This window comes from Plasmodium gaboni, chromosome 12 (assembly GCF_001602025.1).
Source record: "Plasmodium gaboni strain SY75 chromosome 12, whole genome shotgun sequence".
NCBI classification, from domain to species: domain Eukaryota; phylum Apicomplexa; class Aconoidasida; order Haemosporida; family Plasmodiidae; genus Plasmodium; species Plasmodium gaboni.
The window spans coordinates 1,240,306-1,262,089 of record NC_031492.1 but is presented as its reverse complement, the minus strand read 5'-3'; the positions used below and the strand labels follow the sequence as shown (position 1 = coordinate 1,262,089).

General features: G+C 19.2%; 6 protein-coding genes across 6 annotated transcripts in view; 5 read left to right on the top strand and 1 right to left on the bottom strand.

Annotated features, from left to right (window-relative positions):
• PGSY75_1234700 (CPW-WPC family protein) overlaps nt 1-2,696 on the top strand; it is a gene marked incomplete at both ends in the record, with an annotated part of 3,353 nt that extends 657 nt beyond the window's left edge. The window contains one exon of the mRNA XM_018786920.1: nt 1-2,696. This exon is cut by the window's left edge and continues 657 nt beyond it. Coding sequence (XP_018640785.1) covers nt 1-2,696 — 2,696 coding nt within the window.
• Nucleotides 2,697-3,859: 1,163 nt separating this feature from the next.
• On the top strand, nt 3,860-7,132 carry PGSY75_1234600 (hypothetical protein; the record flags this gene model as incomplete). Its single annotated transcript, XM_018786919.1, has 1 exon — nt 3,860-7,132. The coding sequence occupies one exon, from the start codon at nt 3,860-3,862 to the stop codon at nt 7,130-7,132; it is 3,273 nt and encodes a 1,090-aa protein (XP_018640784.1).
• Nucleotides 7,133-7,750: 618 nt separating this feature from the next.
• On the top strand, nt 7,751-8,905 carry PGSY75_1234500 (hypothetical protein; the record flags this gene model as incomplete). Its single annotated transcript, XM_018786918.1, has 1 exon — nt 7,751-8,905. One exon carries the CDS (start codon nt 7,751-7,753, stop codon nt 8,903-8,905), a length of 1,155 nt encoding a protein of 384 aa, XP_018640783.1.
• A 757-nt stretch (nt 8,906-9,662) lies between these two features.
• Nucleotides 9,663-12,056, top strand: PGSY75_1234400 (putative aspartyl protease; the record flags this gene model as incomplete). Its single annotated transcript, XM_018786917.1, has 6 exons — nt 9,663-11,049; nt 11,134-11,308; nt 11,394-11,441; nt 11,523-11,629; nt 11,749-11,846; nt 11,949-12,056. The coding sequence occupies 6 exons, from the start codon at nt 9,663-9,665 to the stop codon at nt 12,054-12,056; spliced, it is 1,923 nt and encodes a 640-aa protein (XP_018640782.1).
• Nucleotides 12,057-12,798: 742 nt separating this feature from the next.
• Nucleotides 12,799-14,933, top strand: PGSY75_1234300 (putative DNA polymerase epsilon subunit b; the record flags this gene model as incomplete). The annotated part of the gene is made up of 2 exons (XM_018786916.1): nt 12,799-13,766; nt 14,027-14,933. The coding sequence occupies 2 exons, from the start codon at nt 12,799-12,801 to the stop codon at nt 14,931-14,933; spliced, it is 1,875 nt and encodes a 624-aa protein (XP_018640781.1).
• A 164-nt stretch (nt 14,934-15,097) lies between these two features.
• On the bottom strand, nt 15,098-21,175 carry PGSY75_1234200 (hypothetical protein; the record flags this gene model as incomplete). The annotated part of the gene is made up of 1 exon (XM_018786915.1): nt 15,098-21,175. One exon carries the CDS (start codon nt 21,173-21,175, stop codon nt 15,098-15,100), a length of 6,078 nt encoding a protein of 2,025 aa, XP_018640780.1.
• Nucleotides 21,176-21,784: the final 609 nt, after the last annotated feature.

Here is a 21,784-nt window from a genome sequence, read left to right as displayed (position 1 = left end):
TTGGTTGGCATATAGTAGATATAAAAGATAATATTTGTCAAATACCTTTATCATATAATGGTCCATGTAAACAAAATAAAGAAAGCACAAATAATATGGAAAATATAAAAAATTTAAAAAATATGAAAAATATGAAAAATATAAAAAATATTAATAATATGAATAACATAAATAATGTAGTATCTTTTAAAAATTTTAGTAAGGAACAAAAATATCATTATTCTCAAAGATGTAATGTTCAATGGCCATTAGAAAATGGAAATATAATTCAAAATGATCATTCGTTTTGTCCTTATAATTGGATTCTTATAAATGAAGAAGAACATATTTGTGTAGCTCCAATAGAATATGAAGGTCCATGCGAAAATATTTTCTCCTTCAAAAATTATACTGCACATATGAAATTTACATGGGCATCTGCTTGTAATGTCATTTTTACGGATACAATAAATGCCTATGTAAAACTAGGAAGCAGAAATAAGCAAAGGAGAAATCAGAAAATATTTGGTGGTACATTAAAAGACAAAAATATTTCTAATATAATACAAATTAGTCTTAAAAATGGACCCATGAATAATATTGGACACGTGTTTAATTATGATGATGAAAAGGTTAATATGGAAGAGAAAAAAACAAAAATAATAAAAAATAATAATAACAATAATAATAATAATATCATTAATAATAATCATATTGATGATGAAATAAATTTAAACAACCTTATTGTAACCAATAGCACAATTACAGATTTAATTCTATTAAAAGAAACATCTGATGATCAACAACTAAAAGAAGAAATAGATGAAATAATAAAAAAATTCAAACAAGGACAAAGTACTACTTATACAAAAAAAAATCATAATATAGAAAATATGAAATCTAACAACATGGTTAATAGGAATAATTTTTCATTTATTCAAATTGGAGAACCAAACAAATATAATGCGCATCATGATAAATTAAAAAGAAAAGAAAAGAAAAAATATATACATATGAATAAAAATATACATATGAATAAAAATATACATATGAATAAAAATATACATATGAATAAAAATATACATACGAATAAAAATATACATACGAATAATAACACAAAGCTTAATGATAATGTAAGAAAAGAACATAACAAAGAGGCCCCTATTTTATATAATAATACAGATAACATAAATGAAATAAAAAATTTATATGAAAATTATAAAATAGAAAAAGAAAACAATCCTTACCATATTTATGATAACCTTAATCCTATATGTCAAAATAAAAATTATAATATATGTCCTATTGGATGGACTTATATAAATCATAAAAAATGTTTAGCTCCAAAATCATATATATCAAAATTTTTAAGAACATGTAATTCTATATTAAATTTAGATGATATAGTAAAAACTATTTATGATGTAACACATGATTTATCATTTGTTAGTATTGATAAAAAAAAAGGAGAAATGTTAGAAAAAAAATGTAATTTAAAATTTCCATGTTTAGAATGTGAAAGAGATTATGTAAGAGTTAATTGTCCTTTGGGTTGGACAGATTTAGGAGATGGTAAATGTAAATGTCCATCAGATTATCCTTTATATCTTAAAAATTTATGTGGTATTATTGTAAATTTTAAATATGCAAGTCCATTATTTAAAAAAAATTGGAGTTATTTATGTAAATCTGATTGGCCTTGCTTTTCTAGTTGTGAAAAAGATTATGGAAAGATTTGTCCTATAGGATATAAAATAATAAATGAACGAAACGAAAAAAATAATGAACATATATTTATATGTACAAATGAAAATTGGAAAGATTATAAAAATGGTAATAATTATTTAGTGAATACAACTAATTACATACAAAATAGAAATTTATGTCATGTTATAGAAATATATAATAGTATGCTTTTAAAAAAAGAAATAGAAAAAAAATGTAATGTTACATGGCCTTGTATTGATAAATGTGAAGAAAATTTTTATCAAACATGTCCATATAATTGGATTTTCAAAGATAATAAATGTATTGCCCCATATTATTATGTACCTCCAAAAGGATGTTCCTATTCTTTTGATATTTTAAGTTTCAGCAATTTTGATAAATTCCTTTACTCCAATAAGTGTTTTGCTCCTTGGCCATGTAAGGACAACTGCCAACCTGATTGGACCAAGCCTTGTCCTCAAAACTGGACTCTGAAAAAGGTAAAGGATAAACTTTCAAATGTGACAATAAATGTGAGGAGTGATAATGAACATAGTATTGATATGGACAATAGTGTTGATACAGATGATAATGGTGACAATGAACATAGTATTGGTAGCGATAATAATAATGATATTGGAAATAATTTTGATCATAATAATAGTTATTATAATTATCATAGTGACGACAACAACAATAATAATAATAATAATAATATAGATGAATTGAAGGATAAAACACATTCCACATTTATCTGTTTTCCTCCTAGTTCCTACAAAGGACCTTGCAATCAACCAAATGACTTAACAAATTTCACTTTCTTACAAAAACAAGATTTTTCATTCAGATGTAATGTTCAATGGTCATGTGGAAGTTCTTCACATTTTTCACGCCATTGGCAAACTGAACAAATATATGATGATATTAATTTTAAAAAAAGGAATACTCTTAAATTTTATAATTCCTTTCATTCATCTTCTTATATAAAATATAAAGATGCCTTCTTTTAAATCAAAAAAAAAAATATATATATATATATATATATATATAACACAATATATTATATTATACCAATATTAAAAAAAAAAAAATTATAATATTCAAATATATTAAATGGTACAAAATGGGAAACATATAAATTTTATATTTCACTAGTTTATATATTTGTGTATGTTCATATTATATCTTTAAAAAATTTTAATGATTATACTGTATGAAACTATAATCATTTTTTTTTTTTTTTTTTTTTTTACAATTACATTTGATTCTATAGTCTTATTAAAATTTTTATAAAAACTTTATATACAAGCAAAATATATATAATATATATATATATATATATTTCAATTGTGTAATTTTTTTTTTTTTTTTTTTTTGTGAAGGAAACACAATAAAAGGTATTTAATAAATATATAAGTAATAATAAAATAAGTATAAAATGTTCTAGCATTGTGTATATTTATCTATTATTCCCTTACAAGATTAAAATGACATTATTAAGTCCTTTCAAAAATGCAATCATTATATATATATATATATTAATATTTATATAACAAGATCATTATTGCACATCTTGCTTTAGGGCTTAATATATATTATATATTTTATACATATTTTACTTTATGTTATTTATTAATGTGTATCACTTTTTTGTGCTTATTTGGCTATCCAAAAATATATAATAAATATAATATATATATATATATAATACAATTTTATTTATTTTTTACTTTTTCTTATAAATTCTTTAATACTTGTATATTAAGAGTTATGAAAAAAAATAATACACATATTTAAAATATATATATATATATTTATTTATATTTATTTATATTTATAATAATGTTTATTATGTTTGATAGTAGAATATATGAAAAAATATGCAAATCATAAAGAAGCATACTATGTGTGAGAGAAGTATAAAGAGAAAGGGAGAAAAATACCCAAGGACATAAAATATAAGAATTAAAAAATGTAAAATGATTTTTTTCCTAATATTAAATTAATAAATATCAGAAATATATACATTTATATACATATATATAATATATATATATATATATATGTAATAAATATACTTAAAATATTTATGTGAATATTATTTTCTCCTTTGGTTGTAAGTCCAGGTTATTTACTCTTATTTAGTTCTAAATAAAATTATTTGAAAAAAAATATGAAAAATGTTTTAAGAAAATATATATACTTATTTATACTTATAAATTTTGTTTTAAGTACATATAGTAAAGTTATAAAAAGAGGAGATAATAATATTACGAGTAATTATTTGTTTCCTAATAATTATGACAATGATTCAATTATATACAAGAAAAGAAATAGTAATAAATTTTATTTCCTTGAAAATGAAAGAAATAAATTAAAAGAATTATGGAATAAACTAACAACAAGATATTCAATTAAATTCCATACAGATGATGAATCATCAAATGAAGAAAATGGAAAGAATAATAAAATATCATTTAAAAATGTTTTTAATAAAATAAGTATACAAGATAATATGGAAATAATTAACAATATTATAATAAAAAACAGTACAATAATAAATCCAGAAATATTAAATGAACTTATGAAACAAAATAAGTTACTTACTATAAGATATAAAGATATTAATACCATAATAAATATTATTAACAATTATTATGCAGGCAAAAATTATCTCTTTTCTAAAGTTTTAATGCATGAGGTTATACATCAGGGCAAACAAAAAACTTTAATAATATATGTAAAGGAATGTATTGTTCATAAAATATTGGTTAAGATACACTCTTGTGATAAAGAAACAAAAGAGGCTGATTCAAATTGGAATAAAATAAGAAAGGGTTTTCAAGAAAGTGGTAATGTGGAAAGGAATATACAAATGGATCATAAGGATGTAAAATTATTTGATAAAAAAGACAAATTATATGATCATAATGGCAAATCATCTAATAATAATGATAAACCATCCAATAATAATGATAAACCATCCAATAATAATGATAAACCATACAATAATAATGACAAATTAGCTGATCCAAATGAAGTGTCACCCAACCCAAATGTAACAAATTTTAATAAAGACGACAATCCAAATAATAACGAAAATGAAAATATTTCAATAGAAGAACAAAAGGAAGATATATTATTAAATAGAGAAAGTGTTTTATATAAAGATGTGTTAAACTATAATTTGAAAGAAAAAAGTGGATCGAATAGAAAACTTAGACGTTTTTTTGAGAATAAAATGAATATAAAAGAAAATAGTATTTTTACATGGAATGAGAATATTTATAACCTTTTAGTAAATTCTAATTTATTTAAATATGTTCAAATGAAATTATATAATGATAAATCGTGTAATAAAAATATATTAGAAATTAATGTTATTGAGAATAAGAGAATGATATTTATTCCTAGTTTATCAAAAGGTTTTAATGATTTTTTAGAATTTTGTTTAAATTTATCATTTTCTTATTTACATAATTTAAAATATTCAGATAAGTTTCGAATGAAATATTTTCAGAATTTAAATTATAAAAATAATAAGCATAATTATGATTTTATATTTATAAATGATTTAATAGAATTGGAAAAGCTAAAAAAAAATTACCCTTCCTTTCAAATTATGGGTATGAATATAAATAAGGAGTATAAAAAGGAGGTACATACATCATCGTTAAATAATTTAATGACAATCATAAGTATTAAAAATGATAATAATGATGATGAAACATTAAATATATCAAGTAGAGATATAAATGAAAGTAATTCAGTTTTATCTAGTACTCCTAAATATACTTTACAAATAAAAGACATATACAATTATTTGTATAAAAAAACATTCTTCTTTTTCTTTATTAAAAGGATGAACAATGTTATTTTGGAAGTAAAGATGAAATTTAAGAGAAAGGACTTTCAAAACTTTTTTTATTTTTTAAAAGAGCAAAAATATTATTCAAATGATAAAGGAAGTACCCAAGTTTATTCCAACAAAAGTGATGACCACAATAATGATAATAACAAGAACAATGATAACACTTATAATAATAGTAGTAGTAGTAGTAGTAGTAGTAATAATAATACTTGTGATAATCTTTCTAATATTAGTAAGTGGAAAAATCGTCTTTTGTATACATGCATGAATCTCTTTAGAGATGATAAAAAAAGCGTTTTATCAAATAAGTTATATAATTTATATGGATCAAAAATAAAATTATCAACATCTATAAATTTATGTAATCCAAATTTATTTGAAACTAGTAATTTTTTAAAAAAATATTTTAATATAAAAAATAAATTCGATTTAATATTTTATTTTAACATGGAAAAGAATAATTTCCCTTATATAAATGAAAATTCCACAAATACAATAAAAAATAATGATAATAATAAGGAAGATAATTTAAATTCTAAAAATAAAAATGATAAATTACATAAAGACTTACAATATTTTTTTAAACATGTAAATAATAAAAGCTCTCATTTAAAATGGAATAATATTAACAACATATACTTGAATTATACTTTATATTTTAATAAAAATTATGAAATAAATATATATCATTTATTTTGTTCCTTTCAACATATGATAAAAAGAAAAATTATAAAAATTAAAAATTATTATACAAAAGAAAGAAAAAAACAAAAAAAAGAAAAAAAAACAAATGTTATAAATGAACTTAATTTATCAAATAATGATAATGTTAATTCTGTTTATATACCTTTATATTTTTTCAAATTATCAATAAATCATATGTCTCTTTTATTAAATATAATGTTTTCTTTTAAAAAAAATTTATGGAATTTTAATAATATATTATTTAATTTTAAAGATGATAATGATTATAAAAACGGAAACAATATATTAACCTATTTAAAGAATATATTAAAATGTAATATAAAAAATGAACAAGACAACTCAAAAAAATTTAAAGAAAATATACAAAAAATAAATGTTACTGCTTCAAATGGAAACTTCTCAAATAATACCTCCTGCACATATACAGTCAATAATATAAATATGAATGATGCTTATAAAGAATATTTTAATAAAATGAATTTATCTTTAAATTATAAATTAATCTTTCCAGTAATATTTAATAACTATTTCTTAAATCTCCTTCATATGAAACTATATCTTTTTTTTAATTATAATATATTTGACAAATTACAAAATTATAATATAAACAACAATGAAAATAATAATACCGAACAAAATCATAAACATGTAAATAATATGAATATGAATAATATCCTTAAGGGTTATTATTTAAAAGGTAAAAAAAAAAAAAAAAAAAAAGAACATCATGACAATTCTTCCTATGGATTAGGTATCCTATTAGCTAATATGAATATATATTTAAATTTTAAACTTTATGGCAACAATTTCTTGCCCTCATTGGTATTGAAATCAAAGGAAGATAATTCAAAGTTTAATTATTTATTATGATATGTTTTTTTTTTTTATAATTATATAAATGTATTCACATATATACTTTATTTATTTGGATATATAATAAATATATATGTATATATATATATATATATAATATATATATATGTGTATATTTTTTATTTTTTTTTGGTATAAATAATAATTTTTTTTAAAGATATAAACTGAAATAACATTAAAAAAAAAAAATAATAAGAAGAGGATATATTAATGGTATAAAATAAAATAAAAATATATATTATATATAATATAATATATTATGTTAAATTACGGTGCTTTTCGAAGTATTTTTATTACCCCCTCTCCATTATATATAAATAAATAAACTTTTTATAAATTTATATATAAACAGCAATATATTTTACTGGTATTTATTTTTTTTTTTTTGTCATTAAATAAATTATATATGGATAATGAATTAGAATATAAAAAGAATATCTCAAAAAAAAAATATATATATATATATAATATATATGTACATTTTGAAAGTATAAAAAAAAAAAAAAATAATAATAATATAATAACAAAATTATGTAATCTGATATAACAACAATATAATATATATTATATATATTATATATTTCTATATATTTATTTTTTTTTTGTGAGATCAATATGATTACTTCCATAAATGTTATCCACGAATTACTAACGACAATTTATTGCTGCATTTTTTCAAGAAAGAGAAAGGACATATATAAATATGATGTATTGTTATATTTACAAGACTATTATTATTTTGATGTAATAAAAAAAGTAAGTGATGATATAAAAGAATTGGATGATGATTCTATAACAATTGAAATAAATAATAATGAATATGAAGATATAACTAATGGAAATAAGAGTTCCTCTTTTTTTAATTCTACATTTGAAAACTTTTGTATACATAGAGGATATGATATAATAAAAGATAAAACATATTCAAATGAATATGAGAAAAGGGTTGATTTTCTTCATGAGCTTCTTTGTGACTTATTATGTTTATTATTAAATAAAAATAATGAAACAAAAAAAGAAAACGATGAAAAGAACAACAATAACAATAAGAAAAATATGAATTATAATAAAGAAAGAACAATTAACAAAATGTATCATAACGATAATTATTATTTATTAAAAAAATCTTGGGAACATATTCAAGACATTTTAAAAGATATAAATATATTAAATGAAAATAAATATATAGAAGATAATATTAATGAAAAAAATATAAAAGATATATTATATATTCAAAAAGAAAAATTAATAAAGAATGAAGATATAATAATTAAAAAAAATGTAGATATAAATAAAATAACATTATTAAATAATTTAATTGAAAAATATAATAATGAATATAAATTCAGATTTTATTATATTTTCTTAAATAATTATCTAACTATTCAAACAATGTTAACATCAAATATGATATATTTATATTCATATGAAATACAAAATATTATTAAAAAAATTATAAAAATTAAAATAAATTTATATCAACCATTAACTATTTATGATATCTTATCTTTTCAATATGATCAAATTGTGTTTCATAAAAGTTCTTATATGAATTTAATATCTCCTGTAAAAAAAATTAAAATATTAAATAATATTGTAGAAAGAGGAGGAGACCCTGATGAATTTTCTAAAAAAGTAATAATCAAAGATGTTGTTAATGCAAATATTTCTTTAAAAGCAAAGTTTAATAAAGCTAGAACACAGAATGATAATAACTGGGGAAATAATAAATATAAAGTTAGAAATTATTACGATAACAATAGACGGTGATGTATTCAATTAAATTATTATAAAATAATAAGGAAATAAATGAATATAAATATAAATATAAATATAAATATATATATATATATATATATATATATATATTTTTCGTCACAAAACATAACTATTAAGTGAGCGTTTATGTTGAATGTTTTATTTGCACATATATTTTGTTAATCCAAAAAAATATATATATATATATATATGTATATGTTTATGTATTTGATTTTTTTTTTTTTTTTTTTTTTTTCTTTTTTCATCCCTTGTGTGCATTTATAGATTTATACATACCAAAGAAATAATATAAAATAAAATAAACTTTTTAAAAATTTTAAATAATGATACCATATAAAAGGATATTGACCCATATAGCTATTTTATGATATACAAATGTTTTATAAATTTTCACTTCACAAAAATGAAAAATAACATATACATATATATATATATATATATATATATATATATGTATATATGTATATACGTAATACTTCATTTTGTATGATCTTATAATGCTCCTTAAACGTCTACATCTGAAAGGTTTATAATATTTAAGTATACGTTCTTATAATTAATAAGAAAATAGAAAAAATTATTTGTTTATTATGCTGTATTTTTTTTTTTGGGTTATTTTCATTATTTTGTGAAATTATACCAACATAAAATGTATATATATATATATATATTAAAATTACTCATTAAATATTTGTTATTTTCAAATGATTAGATAATATTATATTTTTTTTTTTTTTTTTTTTTAAACATGTTATTTCTTTGGCATATATATATAGCACAAAATTCTGTTGCTTGTGCGTCTAATATATTTACGATGACATATGCTTATCGATCGTTGGCATTTGTATCATTCCTTTTATTTTCTTATTTGTTTTTCCATTTTACCTACATGTTAACGTGCGAACAAAATTTTATTAATAGAATATTATCAACAAATTCATTACACAGTGTGCATGATTTCTCCTTTATGCAAAACGATATAAATAAGAATATTATAAATGATGACACACATAAGGAAAATACAGCCAATAGGAATAAACACTACAGGAGTGATAAAGAAAAAAGAGAAAAAGGAAATCCAGAGACAATAGAACATAATTACAATTTTATGAATATCAGACATAATAACAATCAGGTGGTAAATTCCCTTTCTAGTGTTAAAAAAAAAGAAAATAAAAAATTTTATTCCATTAAACTTAAAGAGAAAAACTTTAGATGGAGTATGATATTGAGTATTGGTTCAAAAAAAAAAGATTTAGAATTAGGTATCCTTACAAATAGTAATATTACTGGTTTATATTGCTCTTATAATTATAAAGATAATGATGAATTAAAAAACTTTAAATATGATATAACCGTTTCAGAAGATTTAAAGTATATTGAATGTAAGAGTACTATGTGTGACAATGTAGAACATAGTAGTCCTTGTTTACCTTTAGAAAATTATTTAAAATTAATAAATGATTATAAAATAAGAAAGAGAAGTTGTCAAAATAAATTTTGTGATTATGTAAACAATATGAATTTTCTAAATATTATTGATAAATTAAATGATAGAAATTTATCTATTTGCTCTTTTAATACTACAATTAATAATGAACAAATAAAAGGTTTTTATTTTAAAGATTCTTTCTTTTTATATAAGAAAATAAAAACTTCTTTTTTATATTTTGCATGTATATCAGAAAGTGACCCTTTACATTTTAATGATATACTTTCTGGATTTATAGGATTAGCAAATTATATTAATGATAAAGAAAAATATCATAATCAAAATAAAAAAATATATTCTACAATTTTATATTCATTTATATATAAATCTATTTCGAAAAAAAATATTTTTTCTTTATGTTTTAAACAAGGAGGAGGATTTATTACTTTTGGTGGATATGATCAAAATGTCTTATCAAAAAAGGAAACAGCTTTATCAAAAATACAATTATATTCTATAGATAAAAATACAAACAAGGAATACATACAACAATTAAATTCTTTTGATGTATATGATCTTTTATGGATACATTATTATTCAAAGAATAAATCTTATTATAGTCTTTTCCTCAAAAATGTCATAGCAACGATGGATCAAAATAAAGTGAATAGTGTAATTAATGCAGAGGCAATAGTCGATTCCTGTAAGGAAAAATAAATATATATATATAAATATATATATATATATACATATCTACGTTGTGTATTTTTTTTTTTTTTTTTTACAGATAATTATTTTTTATCCTTTCCAGCTGACATTACAATAAAATTAAAAAATTTTGTTCATGACAAATGTCCTGACACAGATCAATTTAATGACTGTTCAAATTTAATTGAAAAGGGACTCATCAAACTGAAGAACAAAAATATAAAGGATTTTCCAAAAATAGAATTGTTATTTGAGTAATGATATATATATATATATATATATATATATATTTATTTATTTATTTATTAATTTATTAATTTATCTTTATTTTGTGTGTAGAGAAGGAACAGTAATAGTACATCCAGAAGATTATATAATACATGAAAGGTATATTATACATATAATATATATATATATAATATATATACTATATATTTTTACATTTATTTTATTTTATTTTATTTATAGTGATGGTGTATATAGAGTGTTAATAAATTCTTCAGGGGAATTAAAATTAGGCATTCCATTTTTTTTAAATAAATATTTAATATTTGATAATGAAAATGAGAGACTAGGTTAAGAAGTAGTACATACAGATATTTAACCATATTAATTTGTAAATATCCACATTTTTTTACACATAAATAAATAAATATATATATTATAAGTATATGTATATATTTTATTTTTTTAGGGATTAGTAAATCAGAATGTGCTCTTGAACTAAACGACAATGAATTACTTGGAGTTGACCTTTCATCAAATGATGATCCTTACGAAGAAAAAGATGATGTAATTAAATAGATAAATAAATATATATATATATATATATATATATATATATATATATATATATATACATATATATATATATATTTACATTTTATTTTTAAGGATTCAATGAAGGAAAATTTTTTTCAAAAATACAAAACACACATTATTTTGATCTCTAGTGGGATATTTGTCTCTTCTATTATTGGAAGTATCTTATATTTTAGTTGAACATATAGGAAGAGAGAGAAAATAAAGTTTTATAAAATATTTGGAATGACAATTTTTTTTTTTTTTTTTTTTTTTTATAATTAAATGTTACTCTTTACCCATTTCGTATAATACATAAATAAATAAATATATATATATATATATATATATATTTATATATATATTTATATTTATTTAATATATTTGTCTATATAATATACTTTTTTCTTTTTTTTTTTCTTTTTTTTTTATGTATATATTAAATTGCTCTTTAAAAAAAAAAAAAATATAGCACATAATAATCACAATGAAAACTTAGCATTATAATATATATATACATATATATATACCATTAATGTTTATTTTTAAAAATTATTACACATATAATTATTAATATATATATATATAAAGGCTTATAAGGTCATAATAAAAGTGCTTAAAATAATATATAAAAAAAAAACAATATATTCAATATATTTATTATTATGATTTCCTTTAATATTCTTATATTATTTACTTATATATTTTTTTTTTTTTTTGTTTCATTAAATTAGATGTCCTCCTACCTTTTTAAAAATATTAATAAAAAATTTAAAGGTGTATCTATTCTAATATTATCGAAATGGATATTTATGAACATCAAATTTGTTATAATAAAATATACGTATTCTTATATACTTAACACATAATTGTATATATATATATATATATGCTTTTCTTTTAATTTTTGTATTTTATTATTTATTTTTTTTTTTTTTTGAGGATGCAAACATTTTTGAAAGAAAATATAATCAACAATATAACTAAAAGCCATGATATAAAAAACATAAATTTATATTTAAATAACATTGAAGAGAATATTATAAAAATAAAGAATGAAGGGCAAAGTATTATAGATGATGTATTTTTGGCCTTTAATGGGTCCATAAGTCATCTTTCTTTATACTCTTATTTATATGATCATAATATAAATGTAGGGTTAGAATGCTTAAATTTTATTTATGAACATAGTTATATTGAAGAAGAGAAAGTTATTGAAGGTGATGCTAAAGATGAAGAAAAAGTAGTAGATATAACTAAATTTGATTCAGATATTATGTATTATATAGTTAAGAAATTTAAGGAAACATATGAAGAAAATTATAATTTAACAGTTAAAGATTTAGAAAATATTATTCTTGAATATAAAGAAAAAATATATGAAGAGTCTATTAAATTATATAAAGAAAAATATAACGATGGTATTAAAATATATAATACCTTTTTAGATATCTCTCATTTTTATTATGATGGAAAAAAAATGAAATTTTTTAAAAAACAAAAAAATGATTCAATTCAAAATTATAATGAATATATTAATGCACATACAGATGTAGAATTTTATGAATTAAAATATCATTTATTAAGTAAAAAAATTAAAGGTCATCCTTCTGTTCTATTCTGGTCAGATGCTATTAATGAAATTCATATAAAAGATAAAACTATTATTACATCTGTAGATTCAATCAAACTAACTAATACTGGGCATCAACACATTATTGGTATATTAGGACTAAATAGAGATGGCGAGTTGGTTATACAAGGTATTAGAAATGAAGTCAAATTATTTATTAATCAATCTTGTATTATTAATAATGGAATTTATTGTATTGGTCATATTATATTATTACAAGGACGCATGAAATTGTTAAATAAGACATTCTATGTTACTGAGATTATGCACCCTCCCAGGTAATAATGAAAAACAAGTGTTATACATATTAAAATGTATATGTTAACATATATGTGTTCTTATGTGTAAGTTTATATGATAATATATAGATGTTAATGTGTACATGTTTATATATGTAAATATATATATATATATATATATATATATATATATATATTTTTATCGCTTAAAAAAAAAAAAAAAAAAAAACACTTATATACATATAACACTTTATATACAACCAAATGATTCTTTTTTTTTTTTTTTTTTTGTTATACAGAAATTATGACGACGAAAAAAACGAAGAAGATATTTTCTATGACTTTGAAAATGAAAACGAAAAAAAAGAAATTGGTGAATATGAAATAATTGTACGTAATAATGATAAAAAACAAAATTGGATTATTATGCATGATATATATTTAGATAATCCAAATACTTTTGAAATATTAGAAAAGATGTTTTCCTTATATGTAAATACATATCCAGATAATGAATTACCAATTGGTTTTATATTAATGGGTGATTTTATAAGTTTAAAATTTGATTATAATAAAAATTTTAATGATTTATATATTAAAGGATTTGAAAAATTATCAATTCTATTAATTTCTAAATTTAAATTAATATTACAAAATTGTTATTTAATATTTATCCCAGGGAAAAACGATCCATGTGCATGTAAAAATAGTATACCTAAAATGCCTATCCTTCCATATTATATAAAAAAATTTGAACAAAATATTCAGTCCTTTTTTTCATGTAAAACAAAAATTATATTTGCAACAAATCCATGTAGAATTCGTCATTTTAATAAAAAAATGATTTTCTTTAGACAAGATATTTTAAATGATTTAATATGGAGCTCTTCTATTAATGCAACTGATGATAATAAAAATAATCTACAAGATATATTAATATCAACTATAGTTGGACAAAGTCATATATATCCAATTCCACATGATAATCGAATATTAAAACGTTATTCTTCATTTCTCTTTTTATATCCTTTACCAAATTTTATATGTATTAGTGATAATACATGTAACAGTTTTATTTCATATGCTTCAGATAATACTAGCGATTCCATTATATCCAATTCAGATCTATCTTTTACCAAAAAGAAAACATTTACCGTCTATAATGTATTACAACATGATGCCAAGAGGTATGTAGTTCCTATATAAAAAAAAAAATGAATCAAGCAAACATAAAATTATTTTTTTTTTTTAATCAAAATTTTTTAAATATTTATATATATATATATATATATATATGTTTGTATTTATTTATTTGTTTCATTATTTATACTTTTCCTTTTTCTTCTTTTTTTTTTAAAATAACCTTTTTATTAATCATAGTAATATATTTTACACTTGGATTTTATATAATTCCACAGTTTGTTTTTTTCTATAAAATTATTATGTGCAACAATTATTATTTGACTTTTTGCTCTACTCAAAGCTACGTTTATACGATTTTTATTCTCACAGAATGATTCAAAAAATACATTGCTGTGTAGTTGAGAACTGTCGTTATCCATTGAAATGGCTAGTTCGTTCATAATATTATTTTTGATAATTATATTATTTTCGCTAGTTGTATTATTTTCGCTAATTATATTATTTTCGCTAGTTGTATTATTTTCGCTAATTATATTATTTTCGCTAGTTGTATTATTTTCGCTAATTATATTATTTCCACTAATTATATTATTTCCACTAATTATATTATTTCCACTAATTATATTATTTTCACTAATTATATTATTTCCACTAGTATTATTTTCATCAGGTACAAAATTTTCATCTTTATTATGTTTTATTTTTTCTCTTTTTTTTTCTAATTGCGCTGGGCACATAACGCATGAAATCAAAATAATTTCTTTTTCTATTCCTTGGAACGAATCGACTGTACTAACTCTAACTTTTTTTAATTGGTTGGCTTTTTTTGAATTGTTTAATTTATTTTTGATATATGAGGATTGTGATTTGTATAAAGAGATGATACCTATATCATCTGGATTAATATCATTATCAATCATATTTTCACATATTCTAATAATTATCATTGCTTCCAAGATATTAATATATGAAGACTTATATAGTATTTCTTTATAATTGCTTCTAATTAATATTAGATTGACGTGTGAATTATATTTATGATAATGTATTTTGATTTGCATGGTACTTTTTGCATTTTTAATACGATTATTATAAAATAGATAGCTACATATTTCACTAATACAAGGATGACATCGGTATTGTTTATTTAGAATAAATAATTTATTAATATAAGGAGTATGTTTTTTGTAATTATTACATTTTTCCCTTTGTGTATCTTGTTCTTTTTTTTCTATATATAAATCGAACATTTTTTCGTATAATAAATATTTTAAAGTACAATATTCTTGATCATTTAGATTATTTACAATATCTATGATATCATCGATATTTTTAGTGTAGTCATGAATATTATTATGACTTTTTATATTTTCATCATATATATGATTATTATTTATGTTTGCATTTTCATTTTTTATATTATCATCCATGTTGAAAATTTTATTTTTTTCATTTTGTACAAAATAATATTTAATAAATAATTCATTTTCAATAAGTCTTGAAAACATACTACGACTTAAATCATTTTTACTTTTTAAAACAAATCCTAATTGTTTTACATCACCTATAAAAATAAATTTTTTTATAGGATATTTCATAAAAAACTTTAGAAGTGTTAATTCATTAATTTGTGTGCCTTCATCAACTATTAGATAATTTATATTATGTCTTATTGTATTGATTTTCTCGAACAGATGTATACTTCTACAAGTACCTGCTATGACTCTTTTGTTTTTATATTTATTTTTTAAAACTAATTCTTTATTTTTTTTTAAAATGTTTAATAACTGATCGAAATTTTTTATTTTTTGTATTTGTTCTTCTTTCATATAGGAAGGTATATGATATAAAATTTTTTTTTTATCATTAATATTATTTCTTTCAATTTCATGATTATTTTTCACATGCATATTATCATTATTGACTACTTTCATGTTATCTGAGTTTGTTTCTTTTTTATTATGAATTGTACTTTGCATATTATCTATTTTAGTACTTATATTATTTAAATACATGGATAATTCATCATCACTTTTATCTTCTCTTAAATTGAGAGTAATAAAGTTCGTTATGAGAAAAAAATTTATTTCATATATATTTCCTATTCTAGCAAAATCATAAAAATTAAAATCAAATTTTAATTTTAATAAAATATTATCAACACCTAAATTAGTATTACACATTAATAAAATTTTATTTTGCTTTAAACGTTGTTTTTTATTTATATGTTCAATGATTTTCATATCAGTTTCATTTATATGTTGTGAGTTTATATGATCATCATCTTTTTTGTTACTTTCTGATTCATAATTATATGAATCATCTGAATTACTATTTGTTTTTGAAGTCGTTTTTTTTTTTGTTCTTATATTTGCTTTCTTCTTATTTTTTTTTTCTTCCTCTTCTTCTTTTTCTTCTTCATGTGTTAATATTTTATCTAAGTATAAAAGGATATTACAAATAAGTGTACTTTTTCCTGATCCAAAAATACCATTAACTAGCAAGCTATTATTGCTACTATAATTGTCATCATAAAAATGGGTGTTTTCACAAGAGTTATTGCTACAAAATATTTCGTTTTTTTCATTTATGTCATTATTTTCATTATTTTCATTATTTTCATTATTTTCACTTTTTTCATTATTTTCATTATTTTCACTTTTTTCATTATTTTCATTATTTTCATTATTTTCACTTTTTTCATTATTTTCACTTTTTTCATTATTTTCACTTTTTTCTGGTCCGGCATACTTAAACCAGTTAACGACACAAGTAATTATATCCTTCTGTTTCTTGTTAAGCATTTTATTGTCTTTTATAATTTGTAAAATTTCTCTTTTAAATTGTGCATTAACATAATTTAATACAATTTGTGTATCGATCATTGGATTGAATTCCTTTTTAATACCAATTTTGCTACATATAAAATTAAAATTTATAAAATTATTTGTTTGTAAATTATTATGTATCGAATTAACATTATTGTTATTATTTATATGATTTATATATTTGTTAGTGTGAAAATGATTTGCTTGTACTATTGAATTATAAAAATAAAATAGATATTTTAAATTATCTACATGCTCTAAAAATTTGATTAAGAATAAACAAGAAGAGAAATATATTTTTTTATGTCTTTTTAAAAAATAAGAATAATTTTTTGTTGATGCAAATTTTTCTTTTAAAAATAATTCATTCATATATGTAAACGTTTCAATGTTTAATGGATAAATTTCTAAATAGTTATTACTTAGCTTATTCCACTTTGTAATAAATATTAATAAATCATTTTGATTTAAATATAAATCACTTTTACTAAATATAATTATTTGATTTACATTTATATATTTATTCTTATCTTCTATTATTTTTCTTTTATTTTTTTTTATTAAAAGATATTTTGTTTGTTCATTTACACTTAAAAAAAAACGTCTACTCATATAATTACTTGTATTCATATTCTTATATGTATCATTTATACTATAAAAAATTTCACAATCATTTAAAAATAAAATATAATCATCATCTATAAAATTAGTTTTTTTTTCATCATCTAAATTTATTACTGGAGTAAATATATCATTTTTCACCTCTACCTTTTTTATGTTACATATTTTATTATAATTCTCTACATTCCAGTATTCTGAAGCTTCATAAGTATTATTTTGATTACTATTTGTTTTATTATCATTACTATTTGTGTTATTATCATTACTATTTGTTTTATTATCATTACTATTTGTGTTATTATCATTACTGTTTGTTTTATTATCATTACTATTTGTTTTATTATCATTACTTTTTGTTTTATCATCATCATCATTGTAATAATAATTATTATTGTGAATCATATGTCCATGCCCCAACCGCTCAATTTGTTCCTCACGTTGAATTTTCTTCTTATATATATTTCTATCATTAAAAAATTGTATCAAATCATCATGGAAATATAATATTTTAGCTGTTATTTCATAATATATTTCATATAATATAGAGTTCATAAAATATAAAACATATTCCGACTTGTTCCTAAAAAAATTGGGAATTTTATAATATTTCAAATTACTTAATTTATTTTTTATATCTATTTTATTATTTAATAGTTTAATATATATAGGTAAAAATAAATTATTCTTATTAATATTATTTATATCTTTAATATGAAAATTAAAATTATTACTTTTAAACATATTTATATTTTTTATTTTATATAACTTACAGTAGCTATTTTCATCATCTTCTTCTTTATCTTCAAGGACAATATTTTTGTTTAAAATAAATTCATCATTGACTTTTTTTTCATTTGGGTTCCTACAATTATTGGACCTCTCAAAACTGCTGGTTCCTTCTTTATCATTTATATAATTATTATTTGTGTCATCATCATAATGATTTTTATTATTCATGGTGTACATCTCTTTTTCCTTGCATGAATTCTCAACAAATACATTATCATTTTTTTGAATATATGAAGATGTTTTATTCACATAGAAATCACGTGTGTAATTATTCGTTATATTACATTCTTCATTTAATACAGATTGATTTTGTGCATTTCCATTTTTATAATTATAATTATCATAAATATTGTTTTCTTTTTTATCATCATATGAGTTATCATCATTTTTATTGTCAGTGTGTTGTTGTATATCAAGATCCATTGGTGTGCATAAAACATTTTTATGAATGTTCATATGAGAATAATTATTTAAACTAACAATTTTGCCTATGTTAATAATTTCATCGTATATCTCTTTATTATCATCTTTATTATTATTATGATAAAAAAACACAGTTTTTTTTTTGTCTTCTGATAAGTTATATATATATGGACTACTATTATTTGTTTGTTCTTCATATACAATATTGTTTGAATGATTATTATTTATAAAATTATTTGTTATGTTATTATTTCTAATAAGATTATTTTTGACATCCTCATTTCTCATGTCCTCTTGTTTATGATTATTCTGTTTATGATTATTCTGTTTATGATTGTTCTCTTTATAATTATTTTTTTTATGATTATTTTTTTTATAATTATTTTCTTCATAATCATTTTCTTTAAAATACCCTTTTGTGTATTCCCTATTTGCCAGATCGCATATATCTGTGGTTATTATATTATTTCCTTCATCTCTTTTATTATTATATATAGATTTGTTTATATCATATGAATTTTTTTTCTCCATAATTTTAGATGTGTCATGTATATTAAACGATTTGTTATTTTTATTATATAATAAAGAATGGTTATATTTATTTTTATCATTATTATAAATATCTTTATCTTTTGTGTTTGATAAAAAATTATTATATACAACATAGCATCCAAAATTTATATATTCTTCATCTATTGTTGATTTTTCTCTTGTAGATAATTTATCTTGTGACAGGTTATATAATTCAAAACAATTATCTTTCTCTATAATAAATCCATCTAGCCATTTTACATTTTTTTTTTTATAAAATAAATTTTTATGTGTATAAATTATATTAATGAGTTCATGTTCATTTTTTAATTTATTATTATTATGATATATTGATTTATCATGATTAAATGTATGAAGATTGTTTTTTTTTTCTATCACAACATTTTTATCTTGTTCATTTTCTTCATTGTATATATTATACATACTATTAAAATTATTATTGGCAAGATTACTTTTATTAATTGATTCGTCCTTTATATCAATTTTTCTAGGAACCTGAAATTTGTTATTATGACATAGGTTTGTATGATAATGATTATTATTGAAAATATTATTATTATTATTATTATGAGGACTACGATTTTCGTCTATATTTTTATCATAACTATTTTTTTTATTATCATCATTGTGTATGTTGTGTGTGGCCCATGGAGAAGACATATTTTTTATATTATCGAAATAATCATCTTGAGTTGTATTATTATTATTATTACTATTATTAGATATGGATTCTCTTTTTTTTTTAATAGATTTTAATTTTTCTACACAAAAACTATTAATTCTTTTTTTTACTTTTTCTCTCTTTATTTCTTTTGTAACTTCAACTGGTACATCATTTTCTATAAAATTATTTATATCAACGAATTGTATTATATGATTTGGTAGTTCGATTTCTTCTTCAATATTATTTAAATTAATTAAATTACTTAAGGTAGTTTCTATACAACATTTATTTGTATTTAATAAACTTATTTTTGTCATGCCATAGTTATCTATTATTTCACAATATCCTTCTTGCCATTTTTTATTTTTCTGTATCTTCTGGTGAGTATATAAACATTCGTATGTTCTTTTCACATTATTTAAATTCATTCATAAAAGGTCAGTAGAGAGTAATATAATAAAGATATTATAATAAATTATTACACATATATATATATATATATATATACATATACATATATTTATGTTTTGATATAGAGGGGATACTTATCTAGAACATTAAAAATGTACTCATTCGCATATAACTACAAATAATGTTTAAGGGGGAAAAAAAAAAAAAAAAAAAAAAAAAAAAAATTGTACTAAATTATTTGTTTCTTTTTTTTAATAAATTTATATTAACAAGTAAAAAAATAAAATATACACATATAAAAATATATATATAAAAAAAAAAATATATATATGTATTTATTTATATATTTATATATTTGTATTACATTATAACATTTAGCTGTAAAAATATTTTTAAATTATTAAAAAAAAAAAAAAAAAAAAAAATTATACATAAATTAAAATACAAACAAATAAAAGATGCATAATATTATATATATATATGATAGTATATTTATATTTTATATTTTATATTTTATATTTTTTTTTTTTTTTTTTTTTTTTTTTTTTTTTTTTTTTTTTTCTGTTAACCTTGTTTTGTTCCCTCCTTGTTATTTAATTGTTCATTTTCAGAAACGTAATTTTAAT